General features: G+C 47.2%; 1 protein-coding gene across 1 annotated transcript; it reads left to right on the plus strand.

Moving 5' to 3' along the window:
* The first annotated feature begins 1551 nt into the window (after positions 1-1551).
* LOC135673824 (uncharacterized) lies at positions 1552-3723 on the plus strand. Its single transcript, XM_065183157.1, has 2 exons — positions 1552-3247; positions 3359-3723. Exons 1-2 carry the CDS (start codon positions 1730-1732, stop codon positions 3482-3484), a joined length of 1644 nt encoding a protein of 547 aa, XP_065039229.1. The 5' UTR covers positions 1552-1729; the 3' UTR covers positions 3485-3723.
* The last annotated feature ends 20016 nt before the right edge of the window (positions 3724-23739 follow it).

The raw sequence follows: 23739 nt of genomic DNA on the forward strand, positions 1-23739 counted from the left end.
TTTATTGGGATTAAAACATCCAAAGAATATTTTAGATAATTTATACCTAACTTTTTAACTATGCTAGAAGCATTATCTTGCACCGATATGCCCCCCAAAGCAAAAGCATCTAAAGAGCCCGGTTCATCCCCTTAGGCAAAAGTATTTCGAGCACCCTAAATAAATGGTTACTTGACCAAAATTGTAGTCATGCGCTTGAGACACCTCTCTTAAACCCTAATTTAGTTTTCTTTGATCCAAAGCTTCTCACACCCTATGTGCCCCTTCGTGTCTCAAACCACTTGATGTCATTTTCTTGGCCCAAGATCTCACCAAAGGACCCAAAAATTCGTTGCTCAGACCTTTCTTCTAACAAAAGCTAGTGTCAAGTCATCAAAAGTACTATGCTTCATTTTCGGAAATCACTAGCAAAATCATCTATTAGAAACTTAATATGTGGCAACCAATATGATGAGTGACGACAAAATCGGTTATTCCAAATTCACCATATCAACAATTATCACAACAAAAAAATTCTCTAATAAGAATTGATTTAAAGAAAATATTTCGAATCATAAATTATAATTATAAAAATCACCTATTAGAATTTTACCACATGCACACATGAAGATTGATAATAAAATTGGATGCACGAGTCTACCATATATCGTAGTCGAAAGTATTCTCCAAGGAATAATTCAAATAATATCTCTTAATTATTTATGATTAAGGACTCTCGAGTATAAATCGATCCTTTTGTTTCTCCCTATGTCTATCTTCTTCTCCTCTCGCTTTCACTGTCTCCATCTAGATTTACTTAGGTGCCGAAGAGATCTAAGTCGAGAGTGAATCCGATGATGATTTTCTAAGATACATGTGTGGATTGATTTTATTACACTTGTACTCCCTCTACTCTCCCATCAGTTTTGGGACTTAATGGCTTCAACCGAATAAAAAATATTTTCATACATATTTTCATACACTTGTACTCCCTGTACTCGGGATTCAATCTTAGCTCTTGTGCCATAGGTCAAGTCATCTATATGGCTTCAACCGAATAAAAAATCATATAGTCATATAAAAACTTTACGTAGCTATATGACCTGTGTAAAAAATATGTATGTTTGAACTTTACGTCGCATAAAACTTTATGTAGTCACAAATAAGCATCGTTAATATAACATTAACTATAATGTGAAATAACCCAACTGGTAGGTCTGTTTTGATGAAATCTATAATGTTGCTGCATCAAATACTGAACACCGCTTTCTGAAAAGTTGATTGTGGTAATGGCATCAGTGAGTCAGAGGATTCGCACCGTTTCAGATGCATGTTTGCTGCCCTTCTCAAAATATTTGGATCGTATTTAACTCGACCTGGTTCGACTCGGTTCTCTGTACCGAGTTGATGAGTTCAGGTACCGTAAACATAAAGCGTCACATCCTGATCTCACTCTGACCATGTTTATTTTTCCCAAGAAACGAGAGAAACAGAGACAGAGAGAGAGAGAGAGAGAGAGAGAGAGAGACAGAGAGAGCGGACGACGCGTGTTCCCTGGAAGAGGTGCATGCCTCTCTCTTCCTCTCGTCTCCCCTTCTCTTTTCCCACTTCATTTCTCTGATCGTGTTTGATGTTTCTTCTTCTGTCGCCGGCTTCTTCTCCTCCCCTTCATGTTCTCAGAGCCAAAACAGCGACAAAGTACGGATAAGGTGTTGCAAGGAGACGAAGATTCTGGTATAGTGAAGGAGCCATGAAAGGTGGTGGCGGCGGCAAGCACAAGGATGCCTGGAGTAATGGCAATAGCAAGCCTTCTGTGTCCCTTCTTTCTTCCAGGGATGCCAAGCCATGGTCATCCTCCTCCTCCATCCCAAGGCTGATGATCTTTCTCGTCCTCTCCATTATCGTGATCTACCTCGTCTACCCTCTCCACGTCTTGCTCTCCAGCCCCCCTTGCCCCACCTCCTCCACCACCACCGACTCCCTCATCCACCTCTCCTCCCCCAATCAAACCAAGAGAGACGCTAGCAGAATCGATACCATCGCCAAATCGCCCCCGCCTCCTTCTCCTCCGCCTCCACGGCCCACCTCTGCGGCTGCTCTGACGGAGACGGCAACTGGGCTGCAGCACATCGTGTTCGGCATCGCGGCGTCCGCCAAGCTGTGGGAGCGCCGCAAGGAATACATCAGGCTCTGGTGGCGGCCCCGGCAGATGCGTGGCTTCGTTTGGCTCGACAAGCCCGTCAAGGAATTCAACTCGTCCTACACCCGCGACCTACCGCCCCTAAAGATATCCGGCGACACGTCCCGGTTCCCTTACACCCACAGGCGCGGCGACCGCTCCGCCATCCGCATCTCCCGCATCGTCTCCGAGACTTTCCGCCTCCGTCTCCCTGGCGTCCGGTGGTTCGTCATGGGCGACGACGACACTGTTTTTATCGCCGACAACCTCGCCCGCTTCCTCTCCCGCTTCGACCATCGCCAGCCCTACTACATCGGGTCTCCTTCCGAGTCCCACCTACAGAACATCTACTTCTCCTACGGCATGGCCTACGGCGGCGGCGGGTTCGCCATCAGCGCCCCCCTCGCCGCCGCCCTCTCCCGTGTCCAGGACCGCTGCCTTCGCCGCTATCCGGCCCTCTACGGCAGCGATGACCGCATCCAAGCCTGCATGGCCGAGCTCGGCGTGCCCCTCACCCGACACCCGGGGTTCCACCAGTACGACGTCTACGGCGACCTGCTCGGCCTTCTCACCGCCCATCCCGTGGCTCCGCTCCTCTCCTTCCACCACCTCGACGTCGTCCAGCCCATCTTCCCACGCGTCCGCTCCCGCGCCGCCGCCCTCCGCCGGCTCTTCGAGGGCCCCGTCCGCCTCGATCCCGCCGGGGTGATGCAGCAGTCCATCTGCTACGAGACCCAGCGGCCGTGGACAGTGTCCGTGGCCTGGGGCTTCGCGGTGCTGGTGGCGCGGGGGGTGACGTCGCCGCGGGAGATGGAGATGCCGGCACGGACGTTCCTCAACTGGTACCGCCGCGCCGACTACACGGCCTACGCCTTCAACACACGCCCCGTGGCTCGCCACCCGTGCCAACGGCCCTTCGTTTACTACCTCTCGGCCACCCGATACGACGCCGCCCGACGGACTACCGTCACGGTGTACGAGCGCCATCGCGACTCGCGCCCGACGTGCCGGTGGCGGATGCCCGACCCCGGCGCGCTCGTGGACCGCATCCTCGTCTATAAGAAGCCCGACCCGGGCCTCTGGGACCGAGTAAGCAGTTCTTTATGGTGGTTCTTCAGATCAGAATCCAAGGATGAGCTATGGTGTGACATGTTTATAGATTCGCAATCTAATGTATTCTGATCATGTTCTTTTTGGCAGTCTCCAAGGAGGAACTGCTGCAGGGTGAAGGCCTCGCCCAAGGAGGGGAAGAGGGGAGACAGGACGATGGCAATCGAGGTTGGGGTGTGCCAAGAAGGCGAGGTCACTGAGATCTTGGATTCCTAGCTCTGTCCCTGTCGCTTCCATTCTGCTGCCTCTGTAGCAGAGGTCACGACGTCTTCTGTGTAGCTATTCTTTATAATTTTCTGCATCCTCTGTTCCTTGTTTGTGTAGGCGTAGTCACAGGCGACGCAAAAGGGAGTCGATTGGACAAACTCTTTGTTCCGCTCTTTATGACTGTTCTACAAGAACATTATTAACGTTATCTTTGTTCAAGGAATAGCTCCAAGGAGTCATCTTCCCCACGTAGTTCACGTGCTGTGATGCTACGAAGTTGTTCTTCCCATGTACGAAAAGGGGGAAAACAACAGATACAATGTAGGAACCGAGCATTGCGTATTGGTGCGTCTCGTGGTTTTGGGAACCCAATAAAGTTGCGGGGAGCGTCACGGAGGATCTGCGAGAGAGAGAGAGAGAGACGCGTCAGACCTTGATGTTTTGATGGTAGTTGCGGTGTTTGGATTGACCGATCGAATCACGCCTAAAAAGCTTTCACTGATGTGTGTGGCTTTTCAGCATCAGAGAATGTCACATCATACCACAAAATTAGAACACTGGAATTGGGGTGGGGTTCATAACTGGTCTCCCGGAGCAGGAGCACCATTATGTTCTCCTTCAGAGAAGTTGATACTAGCATCAGCAGTTCGTTGTTGTCTTCTTTCGTCTCGCAACGAAGCAATCCGGGTAATACGGATCCACCTGTCACGGGACGCCGGGATACATGGCTTCAAGGGGAAGGTCTTGAAACAGAGAAGCCGGAACGCGACACGTCCGCGCGTCCACCCGCGTCTTGCCGCCCACCGCGCAGCGCGGCTTCGATGAATCGTCAAGAACAGTGCGAGTTTTAGTGCAGGAATTGATGCTTAGACACGGAGATCTCATCGAACACAAGCGACGTGCAGTGAAAACAAAAGGGAAAGATAACCGAGTGTGGTGCGCAGAGTCTCCCTGACCACAAGCTCTTTTTACTCGGAGTCGACAACCTTTATGGGTGAGAGAGGATAAAGACACTTGCGAAGCATGCGAGGCAACATCGACAGCTATCTCCCCCAGTATGCATCATGTACGTACTACTGTACAAAGCCAAAAAAACCTTTCAGTCTCCACTGGCACAAGTATCAATATACTGGAATTTAATCTCTAAGCTTATTTCCAAATGTTTTCATACCCTTTTTGCAAAAATGTATTGGAAAAGGAGACGATCCATGGATTCAGATTCCATGTAATGAATAAGTATCCAGCAAAACATAATATAACTGAATCTTCCAACCATACCATGATCCTACGACAACAAATACTAATAAGGTCGCTTTGGCAGTACCCCTACCTAAAGCATTCTCCTTTCAGAACTCTGTATCTTCGTTAGCGTAGCATTGATATAGCATATTTTAGCCCCCAGATGAGTCATCATCGATGTCACACGTCACGTCTCAACCAATATTAAAATCCAACGTCGCACGCCATCAGAACCTCATGACGCACGACAAGACAGGCTCCGTACCGAGACACTATGCGACACGACTATCCCGAGGGCTCGGGGCGGTGTCGTCTGACACCGCTCAGGCATCCCCCAAGACGCCAGCTCGCTAGAAAAGCCATCCTATCCCACAAGAGTCAATGACCACACCGAATCGAGGCGCAACCAATCCTCATACAATAGTATATAAACCCCTGGCCGACGCCCTGTCACGGCCTTAGTTGGAATTGCATAAGGCGTGAGGCACCCTTGCAGCAAAGACGCGAACTTAACTTGCGTTGCCTATGTCGCGAGGCACCCTTGCAGCAAAGACGCGAACTTAGCTTACGTTGCCTAAGTCGTGCTTCGCCCTTGCGATTTGCATCTACAAAGATCAGCCCACTTGCAATCTCTCACAGGTCCCAAAGGACCTGTAAAAAGAGAAAGTTGATTAGTTCGAAGAACGAGCGACGGACAAGTCCCGACGGCTCGCGAAAAGGGGAAGCTTTACAAGCAATTCAGCGAGCACCTTGCGTGCACAAGAGAAAAGAGGGAGAGGAAGAAAACAAGGACTTTAGAAGGTTGAACGAATAGTTGCAAGTCTACAAACAATTGCTCACCGAGTGTCGGGCGCGACAACAAGTTCCTGTCAAGGGAACGTGCGAACTTGCAAAAGATTATTCAATGCCCCACACTATACCGAAGCCCCATCTAGCCTTGTGCCACCCGAGTGGTTCCAAGGGGCTGAGATGGCTAACGTTTTGTGAGCGGAAGTGGACTACAGAAAACAGCCCGTGGCACACAAAAACGGAGCTGTTTTGGGTTGTTTTAGGATTGTTTTGCACGGTTTAGTAAGCGGTCGCTTTGTAGCGCTGTAACTTATTCGAACTTACATTTTTATAAGCAGAATGACTCAAAACCAAGACAAAACATGCTACCAAGCAGCTGTACATGTAGATGAGAGTGACGAACGGTTCGTTGAATGGAGTTGTTACGGGTGCGCGACGATCGTTCATGACATTCGGAGCCCACTTAAACTATCGACGCCCTCGTCGACGCTTGTTGGTAGTTGTTGATAATTGTTTCTTCATGTCGCAGGGCATCTTCGGGCTCCCAATTGGCTTCAGTTTGGGGAAGTTTTCGCCACTTCACTAAGTACTCGGTCTGCTCAACTCCATTGGGTAACTTTATCTTACGATCCGCTAAAATGGTTTCAACTCGCTTCTCGTCGGAGACTCTGGTGAGGGGTAGTCGAGTTGGAATACTTCAGAAAGTATTTTGTGGATCCGAGTGGTAGGCTTTTACGTTGCTGGCATGAAGAACATTATGAATTTTGAACCACGTTGGCAGTTGCAACTTGTAGGAGACGTTGCCTACCCTACTGATAATTGGGAAGGGCCCTTCATACTTGCGCACCAATCCTTTGTGGACTTTGTTCCTAAAGAATTGGGGTGATGCTGGTTGGAGCTTTACCAACACCAAATCGCCGACCTTGAACTCTTACGGTTGCCTTCCCAAGTCTGCCTACTTCTTTATCCTTTTTGCCGCCTTCTCCAAGTAAGCCCGCACAATATCTGCATTTCGGTGCCACTCGTTTGCGAAGTGGTAGGCTGACGGACTACTTCTAGTATACCCGATTGCCATGGTGTGAGGAGTTGATAGTTGTTGTCCTATAATGATCTCGAAGGGGCTCTTGTTGGATGCAGAGCTCCGCTGTAAGTTGTAGGAGAATTGGGCAATGTCCAACAACTTCACCCAATCTCGTTGGTTAACACTCACGTAGTGCCGAAGATATTGCTCCAAGAGTGAGTTTATCCTCTCGGTTTGGCCATTCGTCTAGGGGTGGAGGCTTGTGGAGAAGTATAACTTGGATCCCAACAATTTGAATAGCTCGGTCCAGAATCGTCCCAAGAACCGAGCATCTCGATCACTAATGATATTGTGCAGGACTCCCCAATACTTCACCACATCCTTCATCATCAGCTTGGCCGCCTCCTCTGTTGAATAGTATAGGAGAGCAACAATGAAAGTTGTATACTTTGAAAATCGATTGACTACCACTAGTATCGATCCAAGTCTCCCTACTAGTGGCAAACTTGATATGAAGTCCAAGGAAATGCTCTCTCACGGCCTTTTTGGTATGGGCAACGACTCCAAAAGTCCCACCGGCTCCACTTGTACGACATTCACGCGCTCCACTTTCCGACTCAATGCATCGGCCATGACATTTGCCTTTCTAGGCTTATACTCCATTGTCATATCAAATTCAGCCAGGAAGTCCTATCATCATGCTTTCTTTAGGGAAAGTTTCTTTTGCGTTTGGAAATATCTCAGAGCGAAAAGTCTATCCTTAGCACAAATCGCGATCCGAGAAGGTAGTGTCGCTAAACTCGTAGACAATGGATCACCGCTGTCATCTCCTTCTCGTGCACTGGATACCACCGCTCGGTCTCGTTAAGCTTGCGGCTCTCATAGGCCATCGGATGACCCTCCTACATAAGTACTCCTCCAATAGCGAAGTCTGAAGCATATGTATGGACTTCCAAAGGCTCTCTAGAGTCTGGTAATTTGAGCATTGGTTCTTCCAGAACAGCAACCTTCAGATCTTGGAATGCTATTTCACATTTGTCAGACCACTTCCAAGGCTGCTCCTCCTTCAGCAACTCCGTCAGTGGAGTTGCACGATTCGAATACCCCGCTATGAAGCGTCGATAGTAGTTGACGAAACTAAGGAACGATCTCAACTCTAGTACCTTTTTTCGAGTTCGCCATTTTGCAACCACTTGCACTTTTGATTTATCCATTCGAATGGAACCATCACCGATTCGATGCCCCAAGAATAAGATCTTCATTTGGGCAAAGTAGTATTTCTCCCTTTTTATGAACAAAGTGATCTCCCTGAGAACCTTGAAAATTATCTGAAGGTGCTTGACATGCTTCTCGAGCGTTTGATTGTAGACGATGATATCGTTCAAATAGACGACCACGAACTTATCCAAATACTCCTTGAATAGCTGATTCATGAGAGTGCAGAACATGACCGGAGCGTTGGTTAAGCCAAAAGGTATCACCAAGAACTCAAACGCTCCATACCTAGTCACACAAGTAGTCTTCGCTTCATCGCCTTCAGCAATGCGCACCTGCCAATACCCCGACCTAAGGTCGAGTTTTGAGAAATACTTGACTTTGTCCAATTGGTCGAACAAGTCCGCAATGAGCGGGAGGGGATACTTGTTCTTCACTATCACTTTGTTGAGGGCTCGGTAATCGATGCATAGTCGGAGGCTCCCATCTTATTTCTTTTAGAAGAGAACTGGAGCTCCGAATGGTGCTTTAGAGCTATGAATGAGACCATTGCTTAGCAGTTCATCTAACTGCTTCATGAGTTCTGTCAACTCTAGCAGGGGCATGAGGTAGGGTGGTCTCACTAGAGGCTTCACTCTTGGCTCCAGCTCGATATTGTGATCCACGCCTCGGCGTAGAGGAAGAGTCTTTGGCAACTCGGGTGACATAACGTCATTGAACTGTTTCAAGTCGTTCGCCATCGCAATAGGTTCTTGAATGGTCTTCTCGTCGAGTGGATCTAGCTTCATAACAGCCACGAATGTTAATTCACCTTTTCGTACCCCTTTCTTCAGTTGCAATGCCGATATATGTTGGGGTTCCTTGGTTCCTCTTTGAGAGACGGGAACCACGCAGGGGTCATCACCTCCCATCATACACAGGGAGTTTAGGAACAGCATTGGCACCAACTTCGCCATGTGTATGAACTTCATTCCAAGAATCACTTGGAAGTCGTCCAATGGCACCACCATCATGTTGGTATTCCCGCTCCATGTTTCGATCTTGATGGGAACTCCCTTCGCCAACCCGGAGATTTGCTTGGCCTCCGAGTTCATCGCCTTCATCCGACTTGGGCTCTTCTCCTAGATCAACCCAAGTCGCTTTGCTTCTCGATCGGCAATGAAGTTGTGGGTAGCACCCGTGTCCACCATTGCACGGGTTGTTTGGCCATTTAGCTTGATGTCTACGTACATCAGCTCACCACTTCCTGCTTTTTGTAGCTTTGTCTTCATGTTCTCCCCCACTTGACCCCGCATGGCGTTCAACAAACGCATTGCTCCTATCCGGGGTTCTTGCGACTCCTCATCGTCGCTGCTAGATTCAGAATTGCTCGAACTAAGAGTGACAGCTTTGCTTTTGTCCGATCGGGGGGGTTGGATGGAAGTTGTTAAAGCATTGAGTGCCTGTTTTTGTGGGCACTCTCTCACCATGTGCGGCCTCGGCATAAGAAGCATCCGCTAGGTTTCAGGGCCTTGCCTTTCGGGCTTGGCCCTTTGTGGGAACTCTTCTTCTTTTGTTCACCCCCAAGCTCCTTCCCTCGAGAATATTTTAGAGGGTGATTGCTTGAAGATTGTTTCCTTCTTCCCGGGTCCTCGGAGGAAATGAAGTCGGTGAGCCTTTATGCGGCAGCAATTGCCCTGATCAAATCGGCGACATTCCTTCAATGTAGTTCTTGTTACACCCATGGCTTTAAACCATCAAGGAAGCTGAATAGCTTATCCTTCTCAGGCATGTCTTGGATGTCCAACATTAGTGCAGAAAATTACTTCATGTAGTCTCGGATGGAAGTATTTTGGCGGAGTTGTCTCAACTTTCTTCTTGCGACGAACTCGATGTTCTCCAGTAGGAGTTGAGTTCTCAACTCCCGCTTCAATTCCTCCCATGTGTCAACTCGACACCGACCTTATTAGATCTCCTCCCAATGGGTTCTCCACCAAAGTTTTGCATCTCCGTTCAGATACATGGTTGCTATGGAAACTTTGGTTTCTTTAGAATCAGGCCTTGTAGCTCGAAAGTATTGTTCCATGTCGAATAGAAAATTCTCAAGTTCTTTGGCATCTCTAGCCCCTTCATAACTATGAGGCTCGAGTGCCCTCAAGTTTTGTGGTGGCATAACGCGGGTGTTGCTTCCTCCCATATTTAGCTCTCTTGTGAGCATGGTCACCCTCGAAGTGAGTTCCGCTACAACTTCTTGTAAGTGTTGTACGGAGTCTTTGGTGTCATCTGACAATCGGTTGACTAGGGCCTCAACCTTATCGATCCTAGACTCTGCTTCTTCTTGCGAGCTCTCTACCCCAACAAGCCTTTGTTGGCCATGGTAGAGTTCCTCCAAGCTCGCTTCAAGAACATCCAAGCGGGTTTCCGCTATTGTGAGTCTCTCCTTGTGACTTTTTTTCCCGGTTGGCACTCCAGATTGCACCTCCTCCGCTCACGGAGAGTAGCCAACTTTTCGCTCATCATATTCGCTGTCGCGCTCCTCTTAAGCAACTCCAACAGCATGAGAGCAAGTGTACACATGCAACCCACCTGCGGCTGCTTAGGGCAAGGGTCCAGCTTGCCTCATCTTGCTTGATTCGCCACGATGCTTTGCCATGGTGAAGTTGCGAAGTTCCTTCACTGCTCGCTCGAAGTGCTTGCCCACTCTGATACCACAATGTCATGGCCTTAGCTAGAATTGCCTAAGGCGTGAGGCACCCTTGCGGCAAAGACGCGAACTTAGCTTGCATTGCCTAAGTCGTGCTTCGCCCTTGCGATTTGCATCCACAAAGATCAGCCCACTTGCAATCTCTCGTAGGTCCCGAAGGACCTATAAAAAGAGAAAGTTGATTAGTTCGAAGAATGAGCGACGGATAAGTCCCGACGTCTCGCAAAAAGGGAAAGCTTTACAAGCAATTCAGTGAACACCTTGCATGTACAAGAGAAAAGAGGGAGAGGGGGAAAACAATGACTTTAGAAGGTTGAACAAATAGCTGTAAGTCCACAAACAGTTGCTCACCAGGTGCCGGGCGCGACAACAAGTTCCCGTCAAGGTAACGTGCGAACTTGCGAAAGATTGTTTAACGCTCGACACTATACCGAAGCCCCTTCTAGCCTTGTGCCACCTAGGTGGTTCCAAGGGGCTGAGATGGCTGATGTTTTGTGAGTGGAAGCGGACTACAGAAAACAACTCGTGGCATACGAAAATAGAGCTGTTTTGGACTGTTTTGGGGCTGTTTTGCTCGGTTCGGTGAGCGGTCACTTTGTAGCACTGCAACTTGTTCAAACTTACATTTTTACAAGCAAAATTGACTCAAAACTAAGACAAAACATGCTGCCAAGCAGCTGTACATATAGATGAGAGCGACAAATGGTTCGTTGAACAGAGTTGTTGCGGGTGCGCGACGACCGTTCGTGATAGCCCAGCCAGAGGAGGAGAAAAAAAGTCAATATCAAATACTCCATTGACTTGCTCGTCGGAGGGGCCAAAGTCGGGAAGCACCCGACGAAGGCCATTTTGCAGGAAGGCGAACACCCCCGAACGTCGAGTGCCTCAATCCAGGAATTGCCATCTAGTACACAAGGACGCGCTGCCATTCATCCCGGAGTCGGAGAGACGCATCCCACCACAAATGGCACCCAGGTCAGCAAACTGAGAAGCTCGAATCAACATCCTCTCATAAAAGCCCAGTCGACTCCGCCAGCCCGACTCTTGTTTGAGTTGCTTCGAAACAGCCACTCCCGACCGGCGAACGTCTCGACCCAAGAGACACCTTCCATCGCACAAAGGAGAGCAGTGAGCCGGCATGGATCCCAATCAACGTCGGCCAACATTCCTTCCCGAGGGCACAGCCACCTCATCATCCTACCCACCCCACAAGAAGCTCCCGACATTGACCCACGGACCTAACCGTGCTGACTCATTAGCCACGATACTTTTGTTCACTAACATTTAGCACTAGAAGGAGGGTCATGTCGTAGGAGCAGTTGACAGGAGTTCTCCCCGAGAGAGAACCACCGACTGACCTCCCTTCTGTCGAGCCAAAAAGTCAGGCCCTCCCCGCCCTCGGAGATGGGGTGATCCCAGCCTCGATGCCAGATCGCTACTGGCGTCTGTTCAACGACCTGAGATTGTCACCCCCAAGGCTCACCACAAGGCCCTCGATCGTGACACTTGAGGCATTCCTTAGCCTGACCAAGCAAGTGCAGGGCATGGCAGGCATGATGCAGACACTCACTCCAATTATTCCCCAAATCATGTGACTAGCGACGCCCCCGACCGACCTGACCCGGAAGCCCCCGAGCGGGGAGCAGGTCAGGATTAGATAAGCCCGTGAACAAGCGACGGACCCGAGAGGTCCTCTTGGGCAGAACATACCCACACCCTGCCGAGCCACGCTACCTTATCTCGAGCATGACACCATACGTCTGACTCGGTGGACGACTCACTTAGGGCCCAACTATCCCGTGTCAACCAATGCCTGGACGTATTCCAGCGCGAGTTTCAAAAATCGCAGAGCGAGTCCAATGAAGGCGGCTTGGGCGGGTCCCCTTTCACTTAGGAAGTACAGGACAAGCCAATACCCCTCTGTTGGGAAATCTTAGGGGCGACATCACATGCGCAGCGGAAGAACAAGAAAACAAAACTCCCCGATTCCCAAAGAGATGTTCATCGTCATGCAAAGATTGGTGCGCAAAATCTGCGAAACTGAAAAGCTACGTATAAAGTAGATTGTGTTACATAGGGAGATCGTATATCCCTATTTCCTTGCAGATCTTTAGGAGCGGGTGAAGGAGGTCAAGCGTCCTCCTCTCTAGCGGTGATCCACACAGTAGGGTTGCGACGACGCTGCTAGTCATAGGTGCCCAGCAAGCCAATCACGTGAGTAATGGTACATGTGACTTGATACAGAATCTTTTTGCTTATTATATTTTGGCGTATATCACTTTATAACTATTGCATATGTACATATATATATTGTGATTTCCTTAGATTTGTGCAATGGGAATTGGATCGTGATGAGATCACGATAATGAGATCGATTCACCTTTAAACACATATCCTAAATAATCCCGGTCATAGGTTACTCGAGAGGGACATCGTGATAACCAGATAGACTGGTGTGTTGTATACCCGTCCATATGATGGATGCAGCTGGTCTCATAGCTGCTCGTGTAGGGACACTAGGGATACAGTACAGGTGCTCATTGGAGAATGAGTTCACTGATTGATCCGCTTACGGAATGCTGGATGGTTGATGATGCCTTATTGTCAAACAGCGATTCCGTAGTCCTAGTGGTGTATCTGGTCCTTAGACTTGAGACACCAAGGATGTCCTGTATGAGTGCTCCACTCTTTGATACCAGACTTATAGGTTTGGCTGTCCCAGATCTAGTACAGCTGGTCATTGGGAGTGGTAGTCGACCTTACGAGGGCTATTGAGTGTTGACAGAGGATCATCCACTCTCAGCGTCATGAGAGGAATATCCCATGTGTTCTTGCTCAGACAAATCCCTGGTCAGGGTCATTCGGGTTGAGAGAGAAAGAGTTCTTCGGGAGAATCCGATTAGAGCGAGACTTGAGTAGAAACCGTATGGGTCTGACAGCACCATGCTCGATATACGGTCTCTGGGATATTAGATGGATGAGGGACTATAGGTACATGGTAACTGAGGACAGACAGGTCCAATGGATTGGATTCCCCTGTATCGTCTGGGGACTACGGCGTAGTGGCCTAGTACGTCCGTAGTCGATGAGTCGAGTGAATTATTACAGAGATAATAATTCACTGAGTTAGAAGGAGTTCTGACAGGTATGACTCACGGCCAGCTCGATATTGGGCATAGAGGGTCACACACATATGGTAGGCATTGCGATGAGTAGAGGTTCGGATATGAGATATCCAACGGAGCCCTTGTCTTATTGGATGCAGATCCAATACCCACTAGGGAATGACCCATTAGGGTTTGACACGGGATCTCTATAAATAGGAGGAATTCACAGCCTCATAGGCTAGAGTCTTTGCTTGCCTTTCCTATTCTCCTCTCCCTCTCCACCTCAGAGTAGGCATGGAGTTTTGAGGAGCGTCTAAAAGTAGTTTACGTCTAAAACACAGTTTTATGTCTAAACACAGTTTGCGTAGTTTGCGTCTAAACACAGTTTTGCGTCTAAACTCAGTTTACGTCTAAACGCAGTTTGCGTCTAAACGCAATTTTACGTCTAAACGTAGTTTTACATTTAAAAGAAGTTTACGTCTAAAACACAGTTTGCGCAGTTTACGTTTAAACGCAGTTTTACGTCTAAACGCAGTTTTACGTCTAAGCGCAGATTGCGTCTAAGCGCAGTTTGCGTCTAAACACAGTTTGCGTCTAAGCGCAGTTTAAGCAGAAGTATAAAGACAATGTGCTGCTATTGTACAGCTCAAAAAGTAATCTGCAAAAAGCAGATTTACGTCTAAACGCAGATTTACGTCTAAACGCAGATTTACGTCTTAAACGCAGATTTACGTCTGAACTTTGAAACTCGTTTGTATACTCGCAGAAGGCAGTATGTAGTTGAAATCAAGACGTAAACGCAAACTGAAATCTGATGATTGTGCGAGGAAAGCCGATTTACGTCTAAATGCAGTTTTACGTCTAAATGTTGAAACTCGTTCGTAAAATTGCAGAAGACAGTTTGCAGTTATAAATAGAATCAAAATGTAAATGTAAACTGCAAGGAAACTCGTTCTTAAAAGCGCAGAAGATAGTTCACAGTTATAAACAGATTCAAGACGTAAATGTAAGCTGCAATGTAAAGATCGTACGAAAACACCTATTGACGTCTGAATCCAGATTCGGAAAGATTAGAACTTAGAAACTTGTTCGTAAAGGCGCAGAGAGCAGTAGTTATGTAGGAGGTTTGCAGTAATGATAAGGTACTCGAAATAAAAGCAAACCAGAGATTTAGAGTGGTTCGGTCAGTCTTGACCTACTCCACTTTTGGCTTCCTCCTCCGACGAGGTCACCAACGTCAACTAGCTGCCTTCCTTCAATGGGCGAAGGCCAACTGCCTTTTTACAGTTTCACTCCTTTTGATGGGCTCAGGAGACAACCCTTACAGATCCTTTCTCTCCTCTCTTTACAACTCAAGACTTGAAGAATAGAAAGAGGAGAACTTTTGGACTTTACACAAATTTAAGCTCTTAGAATCACAGAAAAGATCAAGAATTCGGTGTGGATCTCTTCCTCTTTCTGTGCTGAATGGGTGGGGTATTTATAGGCCCCAACCCAGTTCAAATTTGGAGCTCAAAACGATCAAATCCCGGAATTTCAGGATCAGGCGGTTGCACCTCCTGACTGGAGAGGTTGCACCGCCTGGCAGAGCTCGAAGACTGAGCCTCTGGGCGGTGCCACCTCTGTCAGAGGCGGTTGCACCTCTCTGCCAGAGCTCGAAGACCGAGCTCAGGCGGTGCTACCTCTCTGTCAGGGAGGTTGCACCGCCCAGTCTAGCTCGAAGACTGAGCTCAGGCGGTTGCACCGCCTGACTGGAGAGGTTGCACCGCCTAGCAGGGCTCGAAACTTGAGCTCTGGGCGGTTGCACCTCTTGGCTGGGGCGGTTGCACCGCCCAGTCTCGCTGGGAGACATAGCCTGGGCGGTGCCACCTCCAACCCTGGCGGTGCCACCTCTTTTACTATTTCAGCTCACTTGGTTTGGCTCCAAACTTGGTCCAAACCAGTCCGAACTTGGGCCTAATTGGCCCCTACTTGGGTTATAGAATTAACACCTAATCCTAACCCTAATTAAAGTGCTAACTATGAATTTAAAGATATTTTCTAAGCTATTACAAAGTCCGTAAGTCAAGACTTCTTCTGGCGAGCTTCCGGCAAACTTCCGGCGGTCTTCCGATGAACTCTCGGAAACCATTCTGTGGACTCTCGGCAAGCTCCTAGACTTCACGATTTGATCTTAGCGAGTTCCAATGAGCTTCTTTGGCAAGCTCCGATCTTTCTCGGTGAGCTCCGGTAGCATTCCCGACGAACCTTCGGACTTCCGTCGAACTCTCGAACTCGCAACAAATCCTTCGCGCTTGACTCCGACACTTTGTTTCACTTTATGTCTTTCATCGTTATCATAGTTAATCCTGCACAACAAAAACAAAACTTCGATCGAGACAATTAATCCTAAGCAATTAACCAAGTTGTCCGACATGTCATTGGTCCCTCGACGCTTCGTCCGATTCTTCGGCGCATCGTCCTCTCCTGCAGCCTATTGCCCAATCGGCCAGTTGACCCCGCAACTCCGATATCCTTGGCACAATACCCGCTCTTCTTGGCCCGATGCCCGAGTCCATGGCCCGAAGCCTTCTGTCGATACGTTGACCGATCCACCGGCCCGACGTCCAATCTTCTGACATGTTCCTTCGGCACAACATGATTTTCCTGCTTTAATTGTCTCATCCTGATCGAAGCATCCTGCGTCACTCAAAAAGCAGATTAAATCATAAACATATATCAAGTAGTTTCATCATCAAAATACGAGATTCAACAATGGTGATTCGGAGGCCGAACAGGACGGGAATCACAAGGAGTTGTGATCGGCAAGAGTTGCCTACCTTTTAGGCTTAGTGTGATTGGTCGAGTCCCTCGAGGTTACACTAAGACGCTGATTGGATCCTGATCCCCACTAGAAGTTTGCCGGAGACTTACGTTTCACATGCTGAGGGTGTCGCGTGACTCGTTAGTAAAATAGTGGGAGCATATTAAGATAGAAGTCCATATCTTGATAGTTTATTTCTTGCAAAATCTGCATGTTATTCATTTCTGCTACATCTTTATTTTCAGAAAATGTCGCTTTCAAATCCCTTACGTGGCATACTTGATGTCAACCGCCTCACTGGTCCAAATTATACGGATTGGCTCTGTAACTTGAGAATTGTTCTCACAGCGGAGAAAATCGTGTACGTCCTTGATACAGTGATGCCTACGCCCGAAGAAGGGGCAAGCGAGGATGAGATCGCTCGCTACGTGAAGTACATTGATGACTCCACTCTTGCTCAGTGCTATATGTTGGGCTCTATGACTCCAGAGTTACAGAGACAACATGAAAAGATGGATGCCAGATCCATTCTCCTACATGTCCGCAAATTGTTTGAGGAACAGGGAAGGACTCAACGATATGAGATATCCAAGAGCATTTTTCGCGCTAGGATGATTGAGGGGACACCGGTTCAGAACCATATCCTAAAGATGATTGAGTGGATAGAGAAACTCACAGGTCTAGGAATGGTCCTAGAGGATAACTTATGTGTGGACATTGTGCTTCAGTCCCTACCAGATTCCTTTTTACAGTTCATAATGAATTTTAATATGAACAAGCTTGAGGTGACTCTCCCAGAGCTCCTCAATATGTTGAGGGAGTTAGAGAGTACTATTAAGAAAGAGAAGACAGTTCTCTACACTAGTGAGACCAGAAAGAAAAGGAAAGCAGAAAGGTCCCTTAAGAAGGGAAAGGGCAAGGGCAAACAAGGTAAAGCAAAGGTTGCTAAGAAAGACCCAGCAAAGGACAAAGGCCAGTGCTTCCACTGTGGTAAAGATGGGCATTGGAAGAGAAACTGCAAAGAGTACATTGCAGAAAGGGCGAAACAAAAGCTTGATGAAGCTTCAGGTACATTCATGATCAGTCTCCATTTGTCAGACTCTTATGATAACACATGGGTATTGGATACCGGTAGTGCTTATCATATATGCAATTCGTTGCAGGTTCTGGCAAGGCCTAGGAGACTAGAGAGAGGCGAGATGGACCTCAAGATGGGTAATGGAGCAAAAGTTGCTGTATTAGCTATTGGCGAGGTCGCCCTACATCTGCCTAGTGGAGCTTTTATTGCATTAGATGCATGTTATTTTGTTCCTTCTATTATCAAAAACATTATCTCCATTTCATGTTTAACAGTTAGTGGATATAAATTTGTTTTTGAGAACAATGGTTGTTCGATATTATTAGATGATAAGATCATCACGAAAGGAACATTGCATAATGGTTTATTTATGTTAGACACCACTCCACATATCATGAATGTAAATGTGTCCAAAAGGAAACGAGATGAGTTGAACAGTGCATACCTGTGGCATTGTAGGCTAGGTCACATCCATGAAAGAAGGATTCAAAAGTTGCTAAATGATGGATATCTAGATCCATTCGACTATGTGTCATATGCAACTTGTGAGCCTTGCATTCGTGGAAAATTGACCAAATCTCCATTTAGTAGAACTGGAGAGAGAGCCAATGAGTTGTTGGAACTCATACATAGTGATGTATGTGGACCCATGTCAACTCATGCCATTGGAGGTTACTCCTACTTCATTACATTTACTGATGATTTCTCAAGGTATGGATATGTGTACTTAATGAAGTACAAGTCCGAGGCCTTTGAGAAATTCAAAGAGTATAAGAATGAGGTGGAGAACCAGACTGGAAAGAGTATCAAAACTCTTCGATCAGATCGAGGAGGTGAATACTTAAGTACAGAGTTTACTCAGTTCTTCAAGGACCATGGGATATTATCCCAATGGACACCTCCTTATACACCTCAGCTCAATGGTGTCTCTGAAAGGAGAAATCGTACATTATTAGATATGGTACGGTCCATGATGAGTTTCGCTGACCTACCCATCTCATTATGGGGATATGCCCTAGAAACCGCAGCTTACCTTCTGAACAGAGTTCCAACTAAGTCGGTAGTGTCTACACCATATGAGATATGGAAAGGGAAGAAGCCTGATCTTAAGGTTGTTAAGATTTGGGGCTGCCCTGCCCATGTTAGAAGACACAACCCCGATAAGTTAGAATCAAGGACAGAGCGATGCAAATTTGTGGAATACCCCAAAGAAACTTGTGGGTATTATTTCTATCATCTCGAGGACCAAAATGTCTTTGTAGCTAAGAGAGCAGTGTTCCTTGAGAAGGAACACATTCTTGGCGGAGATAGTGGGAGAATGATAGAGTTGAGCGAGGTTGGAGAACCAAGCTCAAGCACCACTCTACAGCCCGAGTTTGTTCAGGTACCTAATACACAAGTTTCAACTTTACGCAGGTCTGATAGAGTATCCCATCCTCCTGAAGGATATGTGGGACATATTAGAGGAGAGGATGTTGAGGATATTGATCCTCAGACCTACGAGGAGGCTATTATGAGTCTAGACTCCGGGAAGTGGAAAGAAGCCATGAATTCTGAGATGGATTCTATGTACTCCAATAAGGTTTGGAACCTAGTTGATGCGCCCGAAGGTATTGTACCCATCGGTTGCAAGTGGATCTTTAAGAAAAAGATCGGAGTAGATGGAAAGGTAGAGACCTATAAAGCAAGGCTAGTGGCTAAGGGGTATCATCAAAGGCAAGGTGTTGACTACGATGAAACTTTCTCACCCGTAGCAATGCTAAAATCCATCAGAATTCTATTGGCTATTGCAGCACACTATGATTATGAGATCTGGCATATGGATGTGAAAACCGCATTCCTCAACGGGAACCTCGAGGAGGAGGTGTATATGATGCAACCTGAGGGATTCGTGTCCAAGAACTGCCCAGATAAGGTGTGTAGGTTGCTTAGATCCATTTATGGACTAAAGCAAGCTTCCCGAAGTTGGAACATAAGATTTGATGAGGCAATCAGATCTTATGACTTCGTTAAGAACGAAGATGAGCCTTGTGTATACAGAAAGGTAAGTGGGAGCGCTATCACCTTTTTTGGTGTTATATGTGGATGACATCCTCATCATTGGGAATGATGTAGGAATGCTATCCATAGTAAAGACTTGGTTATCTAGACACTTCTCCATGAAGGACTTAGGGGAAGCATCCTATATCTTGGGGATTAGAATCTATAGAGATAGATCCAAGAGGATGCTTGGCTTGTCCCAGTCCAAGTACATAGAAACCATTATCAAAAGGTTTGGCATGGAAAATTCCAAGAGAGGTCTCATACCGATGAGACATGGGATATCGCTTTCTACGAGTATGTCCCCAAAGACTCCAGAAGAAAGGGCGAACATGGATATGATACCTTATGCCTCAGCAATAGGGTCTATCATGTATGCCATGCTATGTACTAGGCCTAATATAGCGCATGCTCTGAGTGTCACGAGCAGGTATCAGGCGGATCCATGCTTGGAGCATTGGAAAGCAGTAAAGTGTATCCTTAAGTACTTGAGAAGGACTAAGGATCTTTTACTAGTATATAGAGGTAATAGCCTTAAGGTTGAAGGCTACACTGACTCAAGTTTTCAGTCTGATGTCGATGATAGCAAGTCGAATTCAGGGTATGTGTACACCTTGAATGGAGGAGCAGTGTGCTGGAAGAGTTCCAAGCAAGATACCACTGCTGACTCGACCATAGAGGCGGAGTACATTGCTGCATCAGATGCAGCAAAAGAGGGAGTCTGGGTGAAGATGTTCATCACAGATTTGGGAGTCGTTCCGAATAGCGAGAAGTCGACTTCCTTATATTGCGACAACTATGGGGCGATTACTCAAATAAGGGAACCCGAGTCTCATCAGAAGTGTTCTGAGGAGGTTCCAGCTTATCAGAGAGATCGTAACCCGAGGAGATGTAGCAGTGGAAAGAGTTCCATCCGAAGATAACATTGCAGATCCACTGACAAAGCTGTTGTCTCATTTTATCTTTGAGCGTCACAGGGGTCTGATGGGGATCAGACAAATAGGTGATTGGCTTTAGGTCAAGTGGGAGATTGCTAGTCATAGGTGCCCAGCAAGCTAATCACGTGAGTGATGGTACATGTGACTTGATACAGAATCTTTTTGCTTATTATATTTTGGCGTATATCACTTTATAACTATTGCATATGTGCATATATATATTGTGATTTCCTTGGATTTGTGCAATGGGAATCAGATCGTGATGAGATCACGATAATGAGATCGATTCACCTTTAAACACATATCCTAAATAATCTCGGTCATAGGTTACTCGAGAGGGACATCGTGATAACCGGAAAGACTAGTGTGTTGTATACCCGTCCATATGATGGATGCGGCTGGTCTCATAGCTGCTCGTGTAGGGACACTAGGGATATAGTACAGGTGCTCATTGGAGAATGAGTTCACTGATTGATCCGCTTACGGAATGCTGGATGGTTGATGATGCCTTATTGTCAGACAACAATTCCATAGTCCTAGTGGTGTATCTGGTCCTTAGACTTGAGACACCAAGGATGTCCTTGTTAGGATCGAGAGCACTAAGAGGGGGGGGGTGAATTAGTGCAGCGGAAATCTTACAGCGATTAAAAACCAAAAGCTGCGTTCGTTCAAAAACTATTATGATGCAAAAGCAAATTCTCAGTTTGTATCTAAGTGCAGTTTGCGTCTAAGCGCAGATTGCGTCTAAGCGCAGTTTTGCGTCTAAGCGCAGTTTACGTCTAAACTCAGATTTACGTCTAAACACAGTTTTACGTCTAAACGTAGATTTACGTCTAAACGCAGATTTACGTCTAAACACAGATTTACGTCTAAACGCAGTTTTACGTCTAAACGCAGATTTACGTCTAAACTCAGATTTACGTCTTAAACTCAAATTTACGTCTAGACGCAGATTTACGTCTAAACTTTGAAACTTGTTTGTATACTCCCAGAAGGTAGTATGCAGTGGAAATCAAGACGTAAACGTGAACTGAGATCTGATGATTGAGCGAGGAAAGCCGATTTACGTCTGAGTGCAGTTTTACGTCTAAATGTTGAAACTCGTTCGTAAAATTGTAGAGGACAGTTTGCAATTATCAATAGGATCAAAATGTAAGTGTAAACTGCAAAGAAGCTCGTTCGTAAAAGCACGGAAGACAGTTCTGCAGAATCAAACGTAAACGTAAACTGTGATGTATGAAAATACGAATTTACGTCTGAATGCAGATTCGGAAGAACAACACTTAGAACTTGTTCGTGAAAGCGCAGAGAGCAGTAGTAATGGAGGAGGTTTGCAGTAATGATAAAGTGCTCGAAAATAAACGCAAACCAGAGATTTAGAGTGGTTCGGTCAGCCTTGACCTACTCCACTTTTGGCTTCCTCCACCGACGAGGTTGCCGACGTCAACTAGGGGCCTTCCTTCAATAGGCGAAGGCCAAACTGCCCTTTTACAATTTCTCTCCTTTTGACAGGCTCAGGAGACAACCTTTACAGACCTTTCTCTCCTCACTTTACAACTGAAAACTTGAAGAACAGAAGGAGGAGACTTAAAGGCTTTACAACACTTTTGAGCTCTTAGAATCACAGAAAAGATCAAGATTTCGGTGTAGGTCTGTATCTTTTCAGTGCTGAATGGGTGGGGTATTTATAGGCCCCAACCCAATTCAAAATTCGAGCTCAAAATGATCAAATCGATCAAATCCCAGAATTCTGGGATCAGGCGGTTGCACCTCTTGACTGGAGAGGTGGCACCGCCTGGCAGAGCTCGAAGACTGAGCTCAGGCGATTGCTCCTCTCTGCCAGAGCTCGAAGACTGAGCTCGATGGTTGCATCACCTGGCAGAGCTCGAAGACTGAGCTCGGTGGTTGCATCACCTGGCAGAGCTCGAAATCTGAGCTCGGTGGTTGCATCACCTGGCAGAGCTCGAAACTGAGCTCAGGCTGATGCACCTCTCTGCCAGAGCTCGAAGACTGAGCTCTGGGTGGTTGCACCTCTTGGCTGGGGCGGTTGCACCTCCCAGCCTCGCAGCCCTGGCGGTTGCACCTCCTGGCTGGGGCGGTTGCACCGCCCAACCTCACAGCCCTGGCGGTTGCACCTCCTGGCTGGGGCGGTTGCACCGCCCAACCTCACAGCCCTGGCGGTTGCACCTCCTGGCTGTGGCGGTTGCACCTCCTGGTGCAATCAGGGTCCGAATGGTTCGCTCCATTCGGCCCAATTTGAATCTTTTCAGGGGCCCAATTGCCCCAAGATTAAGCTCATGGGATCACCTCCCATTTTCATGCTTAATCATCATGCTAACTACGATTAACTCTAAGACAACTTCTGCAGCTTTGCTCCGATGCGTCAATCGCTTCTTCCGGCGAGTTTCCGGCCAACTTCCGTCGATCATCCGATAAACCCTCGGTGATCCTTCTGCGGACATCCGGCATACTCCTGGACTTTGCGACGATCCACTTGGCGAGTTCCGACGAGCTTCGCTTGGCAAGCTTCTGGACTTCTCGGATCTGTTCTCGCTGAACCTCCGACGACCGTCTGAACTTCCGTCGAACTCTCGAACTCCCAACGTGATCATGATCTTGACTCCGGCGCAACACCTGCTGCTTGTCTTACTCTCATCGTAGTTAATCCTGCACAACAAAACAAAACTTCGATCGAGACAATTAATCCTAAGCAATTAACCAAGTTGTCCGACATGTCATTGGTCCCTCGATGCTTCGTCCGATTCTTCGGCGCATCGTCCTCTTCTGCAGCCTATTGCCCAATCGGTCAGTCGACTCCGCAACTCCGATATCCTTGGCACAATACCCGCTCTTCTTGGCCCGATGCCCGAGTCCACGGCCCGAAGCCTTCTGTCGATACGTCGACCGATCCACCGGCCCGACGTCCAATCTTCTGACATGTTCCTTCGGCACAACATGATTATCATGCTTTAATTGTCTCATCCTGATCGAAGCATCCTACGTCACTCAAAACGCAGATTAAATCATAAACATATATCAAGTAGTTTCATCATCAAAATACGAGATTCAACAATCTCCCCCTTTTTGATGATGACAACCACTTGATGACGGAGTTAAACTTAACTCCCGGAGTTTAAACAAACTCCCCCTATCAATATGCCATATTGATAGAACCTTGAATTCAAACTGAATTCAAGTCATTGCAATATTCATCATGAATACTTGCAACACATCAACATGAACTTATGCATAAACTTATGCATCACATGTCATGTCATCAACATACTTCTCCCCCTTTGTCATCAACAAAAAGGAGAAGTACTACAATCAAGTGTTTGTGTGTGATATTGG

The sequence above is a fragment of the Musa acuminata genome, chromosome BXJ1-5 (assembly GCF_036884655.1).
Source record: "Musa acuminata AAA Group cultivar baxijiao chromosome BXJ1-5, Cavendish_Baxijiao_AAA, whole genome shotgun sequence".
Taxonomy (NCBI): domain Eukaryota; kingdom Viridiplantae; phylum Streptophyta; class Magnoliopsida; order Zingiberales; family Musaceae; genus Musa; species Musa acuminata.